Source organism: Bufo gargarizans, chromosome 3 (genome assembly GCF_014858855.1).
Source record: "Bufo gargarizans isolate SCDJY-AF-19 chromosome 3, ASM1485885v1, whole genome shotgun sequence".
Taxonomy (NCBI): Eukaryota; Metazoa; Chordata; class Amphibia; order Anura; family Bufonidae; genus Bufo; species Bufo gargarizans.
The window spans coordinates 244,984,024-245,001,436 of record NC_058082.1 but is presented as its reverse complement, the minus strand read 5'-3'; the positions used below and the strand labels follow the sequence as shown (position 1 = coordinate 245,001,436).

General features: G+C 38.8%; 1 protein-coding gene across 3 annotated transcripts in view; it reads right to left on the bottom strand.

Moving 5' to 3' along the window:
- Nucleotides 1-17,413, bottom strand: part of FRMPD4 (FERM and PDZ domain containing 4) — a 553,304-nt gene that overhangs the window by 3,698 nt on the left and 532,193 nt on the right. For all 3 annotated transcript variants that reach the window (XM_044286281.1, XM_044286283.1, XM_044286282.1), the window contains 9 exons: nt 14,076-14,207; nt 11,750-11,869; nt 11,136-11,272; nt 9,716-9,842; nt 7,956-8,045; nt 7,436-7,618; nt 6,204-6,339; nt 4,230-5,267; nt 2,715-3,962 (listed from right to left, as the gene is read on the bottom strand). In XM_044286281.1, the coding sequence (XP_044142216.1) occupies nt 2,715-3,962; nt 4,230-5,267; nt 6,204-6,339; nt 7,436-7,618; nt 7,956-8,045; nt 9,716-9,842; nt 11,136-11,272; nt 11,750-11,869; nt 14,076-14,207 (3,211 nt within the window). The remainder of the gene's footprint in view (nt 1-2,714; nt 3,963-4,229; nt 5,268-6,203; nt 6,340-7,435; nt 7,619-7,955; nt 8,046-9,715; nt 9,843-11,135; nt 11,273-11,749; nt 11,870-14,075; nt 14,208-17,413) is intronic.

Genomic DNA, 17,413 nt, shown 5'->3' with positions numbered 1-17,413 from the left:
ACTTTGGAGGTATGTGGGAGTTTGGCTGTGAGTCGGACCTTGGCACCTATTGGACAGTGTTCACACACTACAGGTAGGTTAGCGGTAGGTCACGCCTTACAGTAAGATACCTTGGCGGGGTGCACAGGCTCTGATATGTTTTTGACCGGAATATATTGGCTAAAATCTCATTTTTTAACATCAGCGTGAGGGTTTAGCCTTTTTTGTTAGTTGCATATTATTGTGGTGCACCATTTGCAGTGACACATTGACCATACGCCACAATGGACTGGAGATGTTCATTGATATTTAGGGGAGATTTTGATAGGCATGCTCTGTGACTGTTATCTACATATAGCTGTTAGCTTTCATTGTAATTCTGCCTGTGATGTTAACCCCTTACCGATCGCTAATTTAATTTAAACAATAGACATATCAAAAGTTTTTTGAAAAGTTAGTGACCCTTTAAGCAGCAAAAGGGAAGGACTGATTGCTACAATACAGTGATTTCTTAAAGACTATGTACACCTTTGTGGCATTTTTTTATGATTGCACTTTACTCATTTCCGGCAAAAAATAATTTTTACAATCACTCCTTAAAAAAATGTTTAGCCATTTCTGAGAGACATGGGGTTAAAAATCCTGATGGCATAAACACTTATTGAAGCCATATTCTTATCAGTTTGATAAGAATTTAGCTTTTTTTTTTTTTATAGGGCAGAGGAATAAGCACTTTTATGCCCCCTTGTGGCAAGACTCAGTGTCTAATCAGTCAGTGGCAATTCAGAATAAATTAGCAATTCTACAAAAAAATATTCTTTACAGCATTCACCGTAGGGGATAATTTACATGATATTTGTGTAGTGCGGGTCATTACGGACGTGGAAATACCAAACATGAGGGGAGAGGAGATTTTATTTTTGCATTTGAAATGAAATTTCATTGAAAAAGCGTATGGAATCTTTTTATTTAATACATTTTCTTTTACTTTTCTACCACTTAATAGTGGTAAATAGTGCATTGCATTTTAATGTCAGTGTTATACTGACATTGAACAGCCGGCTGTGCCAGAAAGGCGCAGCCTGCTGGAAAGCACTCAAGGGAGGCTTGGGGATAATACGAGGCCCCAGCCAGCCTTTACACACATCGGCACCCAGGGATCACACTTGCGGGGTGCCGATGGGAGACAGAGGGAGTCTGCTCCATCTGTCACTGTTTACATGTGGCGGGTGCCATTGCCTATGGCATGTAAGGGGTTAAATAGCCTGGATCAGCGCTCCTGCCAGTCCGGGCTGTTAGAGCAGTAGCGTGGCTCTCATGTAAAAGCCGAGCCCCGCTGTCCGTGGGATCCGTGCACTGCTTTAGACCAGGCCACCGTGAAAAGGCGGCGACCCAGCCTTATGCCCCTTAGTGACCGCTATAAAAAATTTCACACACATTCTATTTGTTTTCTGTCCATGTAGCTGCTGTTTGACCAAGTGGAAAGATGTGTTCAAAGTACTCTGCATTTCATGAATCTGATCCAATGGCAATACAGGAAGACTTTGAAGGAAAGAGTTATCATCTGGCACCACTGTGTAATTTCAGATGAGTCAACTGCCTATGAACAAAATTATGCATAACCTGGTGTCTGTGTTATACAAGTATTTCCATCTAACTAGCTAGTTAGCAAACTGGAATCAGAATTGGCAGGTACTGGTCAACATATAATCATCATATAATGGTACAATGTCTGTACAGTGGATGACTGCTCACTTTTTCAGTTTTAAAATTGTCTAAAATAAAACACTTTTTTTTTGCCAACTGTGACCAATCACAGTGTAGCTTTAATTTTTCACAAGCAGAATAAAAGGGTAAAAGCTGTTCTGTAATTGGTTACCTTTATTTTCTTCCCAATAGTGTAAATCAACACAAATAATCTCTATATGACATACATGACTGAATAGGACACCAAGCTGTGTTTTTTTTATCCTCCCCAGTAGAAAACTTTCCAGGCCAACTGACCCTACCCTGAGCACGGAGGTGCCTTACTGCTCCTACTATATTGTGGCATCATTATAGTAAAACCTGACACAACAGCTAAGCTGTCTGTGGAAGTAACTCACCTCAACTCAACTCCCCTTAGACCAAACCCTAGAAAAGGAGCCATACAGATGCAAATTGTATAACGTTTAACAACTTTTTAATTATAGACATAAATAAGCATAAGTGATTTTTTTTTAACTCGTCCCTGTTGACATTATGTCTCAGTTGAATGTATTAGCTGGAAAAGCTCACAATTCAAACATTATGTGATGTGACAGATGCATATTGGAATCCATTTAATAGATATGTCAAGAAATGCTATATATAGTTTTAACGGATGCTTGTGAAAGATGGTATACAGTGGCATTTATCGCCCATAGGCTCCCACTGTAAAACAATATATGTTTACTGTATATGTTTTTTAATGGAATCCACAGGATGGGAAAAAGAAACATGTGAAAATGACATAATTACAGAGTGTTTGAAGACAAGAAAGCACATTCAATCTGGATCTGTGGCTGTATATAATTTAATGTTTCCATCCCATGTGTGCTGCACAGAGTTATGTCAGTGAACACCAAATCAATGGAAATATCATATATTTTACGCAGCTTTCATATATTGATGTACAAGGATTACAAGAGAAATCATAGAATTGCTTCAGTAAATTAAAACTGCTTGACTGATATGTAAAACAATTAGTGATGTACCTGTGGTTTCTTTAATTTTAGAAATCCGATGACATCCCTCTCTCAAGGTTCCAAACAATGGGTCTGCATTCACTGGTGTATGTGCAACTGGCACGGTCATCCTGTGACAAGCTGTATCACCTTGCTGATGCAGTTCTGGATATATTGTCCCATGATTTGGAAGCATTGATTGTCTCTCATCAGGGTTCATGTAACTCCCAGTCTTTACTGATCCATCAGGAAGAATATGTTTAGCATCAGTAGTACACAAAGGAGACTCTACAGGCGTTGCGCATGAACTGCTACCAGTACTACAACCTGCATCCACAGAAGAACACTGGGAACTTTGCAGAGAGAAATGTCCTTCGCTCTGAAATGATGACATACTCTTGGCAATATGGTACTCACAAATACGATTTATGTTCTTATCGGCGTCTGATAGCTTAGAAATGTGCTCGGCAGAAGTACCATCAGCTTCAGAGTCACCAAGTTCTTTGGAAGAGGAAATAAAAGCTGCATTGGAAATAAATATGTCCTCTTGTTCGGAAAGAGAAGTTTCCACATTTGGGTCATCCTTACTATCAGTTTCAGTTTTTCCAGAAAGCCTTGGCAATGTCTTTACATATACTGAACCCCCTGGCACTTTTTCTATTGCTCCCTTCTCAGTAGTATTATACCATCTTTGATTGTCCTTCCGAAACGCAGTTCTTTCCAAGTTAAAATTACTCAGGAGCTGACAGTCTTTCGAAGGGAGGGTTTCAAACTTTGTTTTTAGTTCACCGTCATTTTCTGTTCGTTTACCTGATTGCTTTTTGACTGTAACATTTACATCAAAATGTGTTTTTATTTCTGTATCTGGTTTGTTTTTTCTCTTACAAGCATACACCAAAGAACCCATTTGCATCTTGTTAAAGTATTCAGTCACAGATTTTGTCTCCATGGTTTCTGGCTCCATTTCTATGTTATCAGAATGAAGGATCTGTTTTGAAGGCACAGCTTTTGACTGGAGTTCCACAGCCTGACGATTTGCTAAGGAAGAAGTAGACTTTAAAGATATACATCCATATTGACTCTTAGTTACAGAAATTTCCATCTGCTCTGGCATCAGAGTCCGGTATCCATCAATGTTGGGCAATATTGCACGTGCTGGATTTTCTGTTTGCTTTTGCGCTGAAGCTAGTTCAGAACTCTCTGTCATTTCTGAAGAATTGGTTTCATTTCCGGAATCTGAAGATGATTCGGGGCTATATGCTCTTAATATTGTTACACCTATGCGATAGAGAAGAAAATTAGTAAAAAAAAAATGACTAAACAGAATATATGTTCCGTATGATACCATAACCATACCTTTTAAATAACATGAGTGTTTCATATAAATGTCAAGAATTATACAAAATAATGGCAGGTCCAAGGGGAAAAAGGAAAAGATGGTTTAATTATGATGAACTGTAACACAAATATAAAAAATTATGAGATGGTTCAAAGGGATAATGGATTTTGTACACTAATAAATGAATGTCACAATGGTAAAAGAACCTGAGGTGTCATCTGCTTGGCTGTCTTCTGACACAGCCAATTCTTGCATCGCTTGAAGGTTTGAAACCACCGTTTCTTCTAGGATTGTCTCACATTTTTCATCTGCACTTGTCGGTACTGCATCAATAAGTGACACTGGGATGTCATCATTAGATACACTGACAGCTGTCATAGATGGATTAGGACAATCTTCTTCATCAGAGCTGTCTCTAAATCCAGGAGGAGGAGCAGCAATGGCCATGTTCAAGGAATGCAACAGGAAGTCATCTTCATTGTCATCTCCTTCAGGTGGTGGAAGTGAAGTCAAATCTATAATGTCATCACTGGATCCTGACATGCTAAGGATATCTGTTCTGGTATCCTCTGGTCCTATTGTATCTTCTTCGCAACTGGCCTCATCTTCATCTTCAACATCGTCTGTGGTTTCAGAATAACATATATCATGTAGAAGTGGTTCTTCGATTCCTTCTGCAGCACCAAACATTTTACTTTCAGATATATTTGCATAAACAGCATTAGCAGCATACTGAATGCTTTCAGCATCGGATGCCAAATCTAGGTCTTTAATATTGGCATTATTTAAGTAAATTATATTTTGTTTATCCAACATTTCAGGACTTTCATCCAACAATCTTTCATAGCCAAGTGTCTGTGGGTTAAGGGAGTCTAGGTTATGGTCACCAAATATAAAAGACACCTTTGCACTCCTTGGAGAGTCTTGTGCTGTATTAGTGTGTTCCAGTCCTGACAGAGATAGCAATGCAGGCTGGCTTACACTGATGCTGTTTTCCAAATCTATATGGTTACATTGTTTGGTTAGTTGCTGATCAAGTTCTCCTGAACTAAATGTAGTCTCTATGTACAAACTCCGCTGGTCTTTATGACGTAGTGGACTTTCTGAAACGTCAGTGTTTCGTTGTTTCAAGTCTGCGAACATTTGTTGAGTTTCCTGATTTTCTTCATAAGCAAAGATAGTTGATTTTGGTAAATAATTCCAATCACAATCATGATAGTTCATTTTAGTGCGAATTTCATTTCCTATGGAAATAAAAATATTAAAATAAAAAAATATAAATTTAATATGGATTCTGTGCTTACAAAATGCATGTAATCAAGCTTAACATTCACTAACATGTAGTAGGGGAGGTCTACAAGGAAATTTCCCGGTTGGCTGCTGACCAGGGGTCTAGCCGAGCCCTCCTCGAAGGCTGTTGGCCAGATACATAATGATCTGATGCTCTCAGTGTTAATTAGAGCTGGACGCATCAGGTGTCTATGTACCTGGCTGACGCTCACAGGTGCACTCCTGAATTCAACTGTATCACTTCCCTGTTATTTATCCTCATAGGCCACATGCCAGTATATGAGGGAGTCTACAAATGGTGCAAGGACATACATGTCCCAGGCCACAAGCTGGAAAAGGCCTGTGGTCTGTATCAAAGATGGTGACATGAAATGTGACTCAAGTATTTAATTTTTTTCTTCTTCCTTTGGCCACTTGGAAAGCATACAACTGGGACCACTATAGGTGTCATTACTAGGGAAAATTCCAGGCAGCATGCTGAAGGTAGGGCTGGTTAAGAGATGAGGCCCACATCTCATCTCTCCTGCTACGTATCGTAATTAGAAACAATTGGAAAGGACATAACATGGTAGCTATTTATGACCAAAAAGGAGGGATAGCTTCTTGGGATGTATTTTGTGCTGCAATGCACGATTTGGTTCTGCTGAGGCAGTATTTTGTGCTGCACTGTGGTATTTCGTTCTGTTGGGGTGATATTTTGTGTTGTACTGTTATTGCAGACTCTGCCTACATGCGCTGGGCCCTGTCTACTTATGTTTTCCTGCCTTCTGTCAATTTGTACCTGCCTACATCATGAGGGACAATTTTTTTAAATTTTTATTTATGTATTAGTTCCAAGTGTGTTGTGTGTACAATATACTGTGTTCAACAATCCATAGATGCTATCTTACCTGATTCTTGATTTGCTGTGTTTTTATTTGCCACATTAAAAATTGACCGTCTTGAATCAACTAATAGTCGGTAATAACCTGCTGTTAAGCAGGCAAGATTCATGGCATCAGATGATTCCATAAGCAGCGTGATAGGCTGTGAAATTGAAATAAATGTTAGATATCAAACATAGATGACAAAATAATTATCTGCATAAATGAAAATAGCTCTAATACTGTCAAAGCAAAAAGGAATTGGTGAAATATGGTCTGGTTTTACAATTTGACTGATTCCAAATATGTTACCCATGCCAACACATTTGTTGACTGTGGGGATAATATCCAATAATCCGTATACATATCGAGAACCAAGCTTAGTTAAAAACTATCCAAGTACAGAGGATTAAGCATTTAAAGCAGTATTCTGTATAGGTGGGCTGACTTCATGTGCTTCTTTTTTTCTATAAGTCTCTCTAATGACCTTTAGAAAGAGTATGCCTGTCCTATGATTCTGGTTCTATAAGTTTGCTTAGTTATATATAACTGCTTGCTCATAGCAAGCAATTATCTTACTTTCGACATGATCATTATGGAGCATGACAAAATAAGGGAAGAAAATGATAGTCATTCCCAAAAACACAATTATTTAGCTTCCAGTATTCTTCTAGTCTGTATGCCGCAAAAGTTATTGGTGGGAATAAAATTTCAGCCTAAACTGAACTTAGATTTAAATTATTTAAATATATGTCATAGAAAGCTTCATGTCATGTACATTTTGTGATTTTGTCCACATAATTTATTTAAAGAGAACATCTTCTGCCTGGCCATGCTAATGCTATCCTATCTTAAGATTGTCGGAGGCACGCTAAGTTATTTTGCAGAAACTCTGCACATTTGCAAAAGTTGCATCTCCACACCAGGCAAACCCCTGGTGTACTTTTACACACATAGATGTATGCCACATTGCACTTGCACCAAATATAACTAAGTGACATTTCATAATTTTGGTGCAACGACAGACTTTAAACTCAAAGACAGACTTAAAACTGACACCAAAACCACCGCAGATGATAAAGTTCGCCCAATATTTTTTCACCATGTCAAGCTAAAGTTCTCTGTTCTTTGAATTTCTTATAAAAATAACAAAAAGTTAACAAAAATATGTAAACTTGCATTATTAATAGGAAGGAAATGCTTTCATAAATGTACAACTTTTTAATCCAAGTCTGAGAACATCAAAGAACTGCTCTTACCTTTACATCAAGAACATGAAGCTCCACTCTAACGGTTACATTGTCCTCTGTATACATTTCAATTCGATTGACATGGCTGAAGTCTGCAAGCAGGGCCACTAGATTTGTTTTTGTGTTGATTACATGGCTGATGCCGTATCGTGGACCAACTAACAAGGTCACATCTGAATGTTTTTCTCCCTGCTGTATGTACAAGGAAAAGAAAGTGTTGAGTGCTTCTGCTTCATTACCAGCTAATCTTTCAAGGCAAAGCTAAAAATAAAGTAGTGAGCATTATAGATGAGTTTGTTGATTAGATGAATATGTATAGGGAATGTATTCCAATTTAAAGCAAGGAGGCAACATCTATATTTGTGCAGTTTTGAAAATGAATTCCATAATTTCCATGCATATTTGTTGTAGAAGATGAAGCAACATTGCCCAGGAAATATTGAGGATCCCTATTTTTGTAGTATTAATTAAATACAGACAAAATTTTTTAATATATTGAATTAATTGTTGTATAAAAAAAATCACTTACAACCAATTTTGCCTTAAATACACGTCCACCATATAATCGTAAGTCATTAAGAAACTTCAGATAGTGCACTTTGGCTTGCAGAGCAGACAGCTGTGAAAAGAAATAAAAAGTGTTTTGCTTAAAATGACTTCATTATAAAAATCCTGCTTAATAAAAATACCAATCAGCATAATTTATAGCATTATCTTCTTCTGTATTGTTAAAAATAGGAAGTTGGGTGACAAAATGATAATGAAATGCTACAGTGATACATAGATAAGTAGGTTGTGTAGCAGAAGTTGGTAATCATTAGATTATGAACATTTCCAAATATTTTGTTACTTAGTTTTAAATGGTCTTTCCAGGACATACATATCAATAGTCCATCTCTAGGATAAGCCATCTATATTTTATCAGTAGTGGGTGACCCCCTGGATCAGCTCAATAGGGAGGCTCCTGTGCTCCTGCAAACCATGCATCCCCTTCATTGTTTACATAGACAATAGCAAACCTGCACCTACAGATGTAGCAAACATTAAAGTGACAAACCCAGTAAATACACAGTTGCAGCAAACTTTAAATTGACACCTAAAACAACAAAACTCATTGAAGATGTCAAGTTAAAGCTTGCTGCAACTATGCATTTAATGTATTAAGAGTCAAGTTACCATTTGCTACATCTGTATACTGCCCACCATATGTTCTTAATAAAAGTCAATTGCAGAAGTATGCAGCTGTGTATATGGCTTTGGCATACTTGACTACATCTCTATACTGCCCAGTATATGTTCTTTATTAAAGTTCAAATGTATTCCAAAAGGTCAACCACTTTTTTCAGAACTGTATGCAAAAAAAAAAAGAATACTGTTGGTTAGGTCCAAAGTCAGTGAGCACCGTGGCCCATATTTATTAATGTGTCTGCAACAAAAATCTGGCTAAAAAAGTGGTGCAATCAGGTGAAACTAGCGTTTCTACACTTTTTTCTGACATGCTTAACATGGGGCAGGGCTTAGCACAGGGATGCTCAACCTGCGGCCCTCCAGCTGTTGTAAAACTACAACTCCCACAATGCCCTGCTGTAGACTGATAGCTGTAGGCTGTCCTGGCATGCTGGGAGTTGTAGTTTTGCAACATCTGGAGGGCCGCAGGTTGGGCATCCCTGGCTTAGCAGAAAGGGCTCTTTACAAAAAAGTGGTGTGTGTTAAAAGAGGCTATTTTGTGCCACAATTCTGGTATAAAAATCTGTCTCAAAGTAAGCTAACCAATAGTTGGTACAGAGAAAAGTGTTTATCCCCGTACTAAAATGTATCATCCAGTCTGAGCCCCTGTGATAAATCTGGTGCAGGTCTAGACAACTGGCCTAAGCTTACACCATCTTTAGGATCAGTGAATCTGGGCCTATATGATTTTAACCCTAGCTCTTATGCCACTTTTCTTTTTGTATATTTGAAGATCATTGATAGTTTTGCTTGGAAAACATGCACCTTTTAGCAATTAAAGATGTATCCCAATCAACAGATACATACAGTTTATCATGGCAAATATAGTTAAAATGTCCAGGTGGCCTGGTTCTACAGTATTTCTCCCCAATTGTTGATGTTTCTGTTGGTTTTATAATACAGACATAACCAAATCAAAAACATGAAAACTTTATTACTGACTTCATCTACTTCTGGGCCAAGAGAGAAAGGAAAATGTACACTTTGCAAATTCTTCATTATTCCAATTTTTGCACTCTTCCAGTTTTAGATTGTATATTCCTTACACATATTTTTTTTTACCTTTTTGCCTGGAGGCACCAGGTTTTGATTGGCTTTGACAAGATGTGACAACGCCTTCTTTATGTTCTTTTCCTTCATGCTTTGTAGAACTGCAGACGGAAGGAACGTTGCAAGTCCCCATTCCTTTCTGCAAGTATAAATACTTTTTTATTCCTTGTGCTTACATCTAAGGTGAGTAGATTTATCAGGCAAAGCAATTGTAATATGAACTACTAATTTGTTACCTTTACCAACAGGTGGTCTACAAAGAGACCATGTCTGGCCATGACATCCTAGCTCTCTATTGTGGCTCATTTAGGTTGGCTCCAAATGGGAACTCCCCCCATGATCCCTATGTGCCCTACAGCTATCAGGCAAATATACCAGTAAGTGGTTATCAATGTGAGGAAACCTCTTTTGTAAGATACTCTGATACATTTTCATAATTCTTTTTATTATATTGTATTTTACATGAAGTGAACAGATTTCAGTTACTTGCATTGACATTTGCAAACCAGCATTGTTCATCATATGAATCCAGTCTATTTCATAGTAATAGTGACAATAAATTAAAATGCTTATCATAAAAAGCCTATCTATAGAAATATTACTTCCTAGTGACTTTATACAATGGCTCTGCATTAGGACAAGTGACACAAACATTCAGAATTTTGGTCTATTACAGTCGATTCACATTATTATGACCACCAGCTAGTATCCAAAGTAACCGCTGTGTGCAACAAGGACAGCTGCTGGAGCTGCTAGAGCTGCTGGAGGGTGCATGGGAGAGGATCCATAGAGCAGAAATGACTATCGAGGTGGTCCCACAGATGTTCAATTCGTTTCAAGTCTGGGGAATTAGGGCAACAGGGTAGTACATAAAAGTCTTGGTTGGCCAATCAGCAGAGGTCCAATTGCAATACTGCAGCTAAAATTAAAGCTTTTCTGCAGATGCAACTTCATTAGCAGAGGTGCAGTGACCATCTGTCTGCTTTGGAGCCCCATACACGGTAGGGTTTGCTGAACTGTTGATTTAGACACAGATCTGGTTCATTTTGTCAGTGAGCTGCTCTACTGTAGCATGTTAGTCCACTCTTGTGCACCTTCATGGACACTTTCACCACAGCAGCAGGTGAACAGCTCACAAACTGCACATTTCAGAAATGCTGCCACACTTGGCCTGAAAGCTGATAATCATCCCTTTTTGCAACTCTGACAAATCGCCCCTTTTACCCATGACATCGAAGATATGTGTGCAGACAGCCTATCGCACACCTTATATACCCACAAAGCCAGCTTTCGAAACATGACTTTCTTCATGAACTCTGAGCTGCTAAAGTAGGAGGAAGTGGTCATAATGTGACTCGACTATGTATATAATATGCCTATAACAATATAAAAAGTACTGTGGATAAACAAGCAGATCTTTTATGATACTTACTCGATATATTTCAATGAGATTTTTTGTGTTTGCTTTGTGGTGACCGTTGCAATGTACATCTGTAATGCTGCCAATCTCAGTGCAATGTCATATTTCAGCTCTGGCCCAAATCTTTCTTGAACAACGTCATTGCAACTCTGTAATTGTCCAACAGATGGCGCATTAGACTCAGAATGACAGACAATATCATGCAGCATTTTAAAATTGATGTGCTTAACTTACACGAAGAGTATAATAAATAGCATCACTGTCAAAGTTCTGCATCAAGTACATCATAAGCTTGCAGGAAGAGTATCAATAAAACCTAAGTGTCATAAAGCAGGGTGTATGAAGACTGAGCTCAATGTAATGGATAGGAACAAAATCTACTAAGATCACTTCCATCCTGTATGATAGCGTATTCATTTTTAATAATTTACATTAGAAATGTGGCATATTAGACGGTCCCCTATACTGTTTTATTTTGTGCCCTGTATAAAAGAATATATTACTATTTTACCTAACTGCTATTAAACTGAACACTGTGTAAACCATAACAATATTGACACCTACCTTCCTCAGATGTAATCCACACGGGACCTAGAATATGTTGTTGCATGGTGAAGATTTCTTACCTGCACATATAAATATTCAAAAGCAACAGGATCCCTCCGAAGTAGGTCAATTGGATCCTTTGGAACAAAGCTAATTCTAAACAGGCATCTCATCATATGTGAGCTGGGTCTTTGAGTCACCTAGACATTAGACAAAGATATTAGTAGAAATCTGAGGAACATATTTTACTTACCGGTAAATCCTTTTCTTAAAAGTCTTTTTTTTTATTCAGCTCCTATGCAAAGATGATAAAAACATCCTTAGGGGCACATTTACTGGAGTTGTAATTTTTCCACGAGCATTGGAAACTCTAGTCTTTAGTAAATGTGCCTCCCTGTGTGCAGTCCGAACCTGCAGGCATGTATTACTTAACTCTACCTTCCTTCTCTGCTTCATAACCATAGTAGTTTGGAGTAATACAATAATGCATATTGTGTACTGTGCAGCTTTGCTACATTTTCTGACATATCTGATTCAAATGTTTCTTATTTATTTATACCCAAACCTAATTTTAATATTATAGATGGTAACCATCATATGACAACAGTCTCTGTCACAACCTAGCCTCTGCAGCAACAATTTACTCCACCAAGTAAACATTTTCATGTACAGTGCCTTGCAAAAGTACCCACCCTCCTTGGTATTTTTTTCAGTTTTTTATTACAACCTTAAATTTAAGGGGGTATGACCTCAATGGTGGAAGTGGTCATGTGCATTGCCTGCGCACATCAACGCTGAGGTCATTATTTGCTGGTAGTAGCCAGTGTAGACATTGTGTACCATAAGTGGAGGAGAACGAAGGGAGTTTGGCGCTGAAACTGGAGTGCCCCAGACACGTGAGTCAGATTTTTTTTAATCCTTCCACCCAGCCTTGCAGTATCCAAAGGGGTTCCCAGTCTCAAATAAATCTTAAAATCTTAAAAATAGTCTAGATTGTTACAGTGGAATTAGTTTATTTTTTTAAAGAGATAAATAAAAACTGAACATCACTTTTGTTGTCAAACCCATATAGTTCAGTCATGTGCAAAGTTCTGTTCTGAAGGCCCTGGAATCTTCAACACTACTAAGCAAGAACAAGAAGGCCAAGGAGCTCTACAAACAGGTCAGAGACAGAGCTGTGGAGAAGTGTAGGGTTGGTTTGTAATAAAAATCTCAAGCTTTGAACGTCCCATGAAGCAAGAAAAAGTCCATTGTAACAGAATGGAAAAAATATGGCACAACTACAAATCTGACAAGAGAACTCATAACCTGGGCAAAAAGGGTATTAATCAGAGATTAAACAGAGACATAAACCATAACACTGAAGGAGATCCAAAGATCCAATATTGAAAGTATATTTCCATAGGACCACAGTAAGGCATTGACACTACAGAGTGAAGCTTTATGGAAGAGACATTGCTATTTGTAACAGCGGCTGCTGTACGCCGCTGTTCCCCCGCTTACCACCGTGGTCCTGGGCGCCGCACTCAGCGGTGATCCTTCCGTCCACCGCTGCAGTCCTGGGCTCTGTCGCTGTACGTGCGGTGGTGCTGAGGATCCACTCCAAAGGTTCCACTCAGCCCTGGCCACAGCATGCTTGCTGCTTGTTTCTTGTTACACTGCCCTAGGGGCGGTGCGCATCACTCCCTGGGCTGCTTGGGTTGGGTCATGTAACCTCGCTGACCAACCCAGGCTCTCCTGAAGGTACTAAAGTGGCTCAGTCCCCTTCCTAGATACCTCAGTGTCAAGATCCTTGTGTTTGCTAAGTTCCTGATACTCACGTGTGCTCCTGACTTATACCTTGTTCCTGGATTCTGCTACTCATCTGATCCCTGCCTGCCTTGACTCTCCTGTTGCCGACCTGGATTGCCTGACCTGTACCTGTGCCACCTGCCCTGACCTTTTGTTTGTCTGACTATGCCTCTGCCACATCCTTCGGTCCTGCACTTTTGCTCCTGACTACCTGCCTGCCTGACTACGCTTGTACTTCTGGTACCTACTCAGATACCTCCCGATCTGCCTGGACCAGCTGCCTCGTGTGCCTTTCCTCCTCAAGGGGTACACTTAGACAACGCCCTTATAGGAGGTGGGACACGTGGCACAGTGGGTTCACACCTGCTGGTTTGTGACACTATTTTGCACTTTCAAAGTTGTAGGCATGTTGCATAAATTAAATTATACAAACCACCCAAAAACCTGTCTAATTTGCAATGTAACAAAACATCAAATAGACCAAGGGGTGGGATACTTTTGCAAGGCACTGTAAATCCATTATTAGCTGACATCTTTACTTTCATATGCAACACAATACAATACAATTTCTTATTTTGTTTTAATTGTTTAAAATATTCTGTAAGAGAAATAAACCTGAGTTAGTGTCTCCTGTTCATGTAACAAAAGGAGTTTGGTTCCAGCTCCCTCAGTTGTTTGTGCCAGCATCAAGGAGAAGTGTTCTATGCACTTTATTGAAAGCTTTTCTTGGAGTGTTAATATAACATCCTGTAAGAAAATCACACAATTTCAGTGTAAAACACTTCACATGCTTCATCTAAGGCTACTTTCACACTCGCATTTTGTGCGGATCCGTCATGGGTCTGCAAAAACGGATTCGTTATAATAATACAACCGCATGCATCCATCATGAACGGATCCGTTTGTATTATCTGTAACATAGCCAAGACGGATCCATCATGAACACCATTGAAAGTCAATGGGAGATGGATACGTTTTCTATTGTGCCAGATTGTTTCAGAGAAAACGGATCTGTCCCCGTTGACTTACATTGTGTGCCAGGGCGGATCAGTTTGGGTCATTGTTTTGGTGTCCGCCTCCAGAGCGGAATGGAGACTGATCGGAGGCAAACTGATGCATTCTGAGCGGATCCTTATCCATTCAGAATGCATTAGGGCAAAACTGATCGGTTTTGGACCACTTGTGAGAGCCCTGAACGGATCTCACAAACAGAAAGCCAAAACGCCAGTGTGAAAGTAGCCTAAGCATCCATCTAGTACTTATTTATGTTTTAAATAGCAAAAAAAATAATCAAAGCAAAATAGAAATAATATGAGGTGATAACATTTATTCAGTCATTCATTATAGTGTAGATACGGAACTGACAATACAGTGTTACATTTTATTATAAGATTGTATATAAAACATTACAGTGTATTAAAGATAAACTGTAATATTTTATATACAGTGTTTATATTTAAAGTAATATTTTACAACACAATGCATTTTTTTACTTTATGTAAAAATAAAAATGATTAATCGTACTAATAATATGCTATTTGACACTGTTTCTATGTCCAGCATAAGGAATCTCGCTGACAAGAACCCTTGAACTAAAAAGTAATGTTACATGCCATCCATGGAAATGATATCCATTGACTTCATTTTGCAGTTCTTTGTTGAGAGCCACAGTGGGTGCTTTATTGAGTTGAAGGCTCATAGCACAACAAAATGGTTGTGCCAAGTTTAGAAGTTATCTTATTCTGAGGATAGAGGATAACTAACTGGTCGCTGGGGGTACAACTGTTGGCATCTCCACTGATGACATGCGGCCTGCCGCTCCATTCATTCTCTATGGGGGTGTCAGAGATACAGCATTTGACTATTTCCAGCAGTCTCATAAAGAATGAATGAAGCAACGGGGCGCATGCTCGACCTACTGCTCTATCATATAGAGATAAAAGGACCCCTGTTCTTGGGATTTGTGAAGGTCCCAGTGGTCAATTAGTTATGCTCTATCCTGTGGATAGGGGATAACTTTAAAACTTGTCACAACCCCTTTAATTATAGAGTTGTCTATAGAAGACAATGGGGGAGATTTATTAAACTGCTGTAAAATAGCATTTTTTACAGCTACTTTGAAAAATGAAAGGTGGAATCTGATTGGTTGCTATGGCCAACTTAGCCAGTTCTATTTTACATCAGTTTGATAAATCGCCCCCAATGCCTTTACATTTTTAGAGACCAATGACATTTGTACAACCATGTATCTGTGATAAATTGACAGAGAGAGCAAGAGTGTATGGACCATAGGGGAAGCCCAGGCAGTTCATGAGAACCTAATCAGGATACCCCTCTCGATAGGAATGGCCTTGTTAACAAACAAGTAGATCATAAAAAGGACTTGGGGGGCGATGCAAACAGCAGACCCTTCTGTCCTGGATGACGACGCCTGGCACCGTAGTTGATTTATGCTACAGGACCCCTGTTCTTCTGTGTTTGCCACTGATGGCAAGGAATCTAGCTCATCTAGAATCATGAGAAATAACATAATATGGGAAAGAGTACATGTATGTGACATTTTAAATGAGGCCTGTACAGGAGTTTATCACCTCCCAACAAACAAGCAAGGAAGATGGAGGCAGATTTCGTGTTTAAAGGGAACCTGTCATGTGGATATTTGATTATAATCTAACTAATTAAATACAATCATTAACTACTAAAAAGTGCCTTAGATGTATTCACTTACTGGTGTGACAGATGGTTACCTCATAATATACACACAAAGATGCCGCATGCTAATGAGCTGATTTGAGTCCAGCGTGATGTCATTGAGTCCAGCGTATATTTAATTCAGAGCTATAGCCATTCCCCTGCCCACCTGCTGCTGATTCATATGGAAAATAACTGTCAATCAGCAGCAGGTAGGCGGGGAGAGTCAGGAGCTCATAAATATTCAGAACTCATCATTATCAGCTGGAGCTTTTCAATACAAGATGTTGGCAGATTGACTGGGTCACTTAAAGAAAGTGACCCAGCATTTTGCTAAGAGAATCAGTCACTTATTTATGTTGCCCTTAGTTAGGACACCATAAAACTGGTGACAGGTTCCCTTTAAACAGTCGACATTGCATTTCATTCATTCACTGACTGTCCAATCTACCCGTAGATTAAATTTGGTGTACCCAATAGGAGATACAAAATAAAAAAAACTGTGGCTGCTGACATGAAAACACAAATTGCAGATTGAGTCAAAGACAATACACCAATGGGTTATTATGTAGTTGCATTAGTTTCAGCAAGAACACATTAAAATAATGAGCATAGGAAATCATATTAATGTATATGTCATCCATAACTCTCTAAAAATACCTATGCAAATAAATTAATAAGATTCTAATCTGGGCTGCGGAGCTTTGCTTCTGCATGTGACATAGACAGATGGCATGGATTGTTAAACAGGAAATGTTAAGTACAATGAGAGAAGTAATGGGAAAGCAGATAGACATTTTTTGGATTAGGTAGATTATGGCACCAATTAAACATTGCAGCTGCAATATCACAGTTTAGAGACTGATTGGTCTCGTTAATGAGACAGGGGGGATCTGCAAAGGACCCAAACGACTTTAATGTCCACGACAAATCCAAGTGCTGAAACTTGATCAGAAATGTGATTCCCTCTGATAGGAGGATATAATCTACTTATAATGGCAATTCTAATTAGTGGCTGACACAAAGGAGGAAAGAGTATCTGGTGTATGTTTTGTTGTGGACCATGCAGCTTACCATTATGATTAAAATCACATTACATAACAGCAGTCCTATTCTGAGATGAAATGGTGCTCTATGTTGTAGAATGTGCACAGGAGGAATAATGGTAAAAAAGCATATATGGCACTGCCAGGTAGCATTGTCCTCTCTAAAGGAAGCAGCTGATAATTTTTTTTATTTTACCACTTAATAGTCCCACAAGG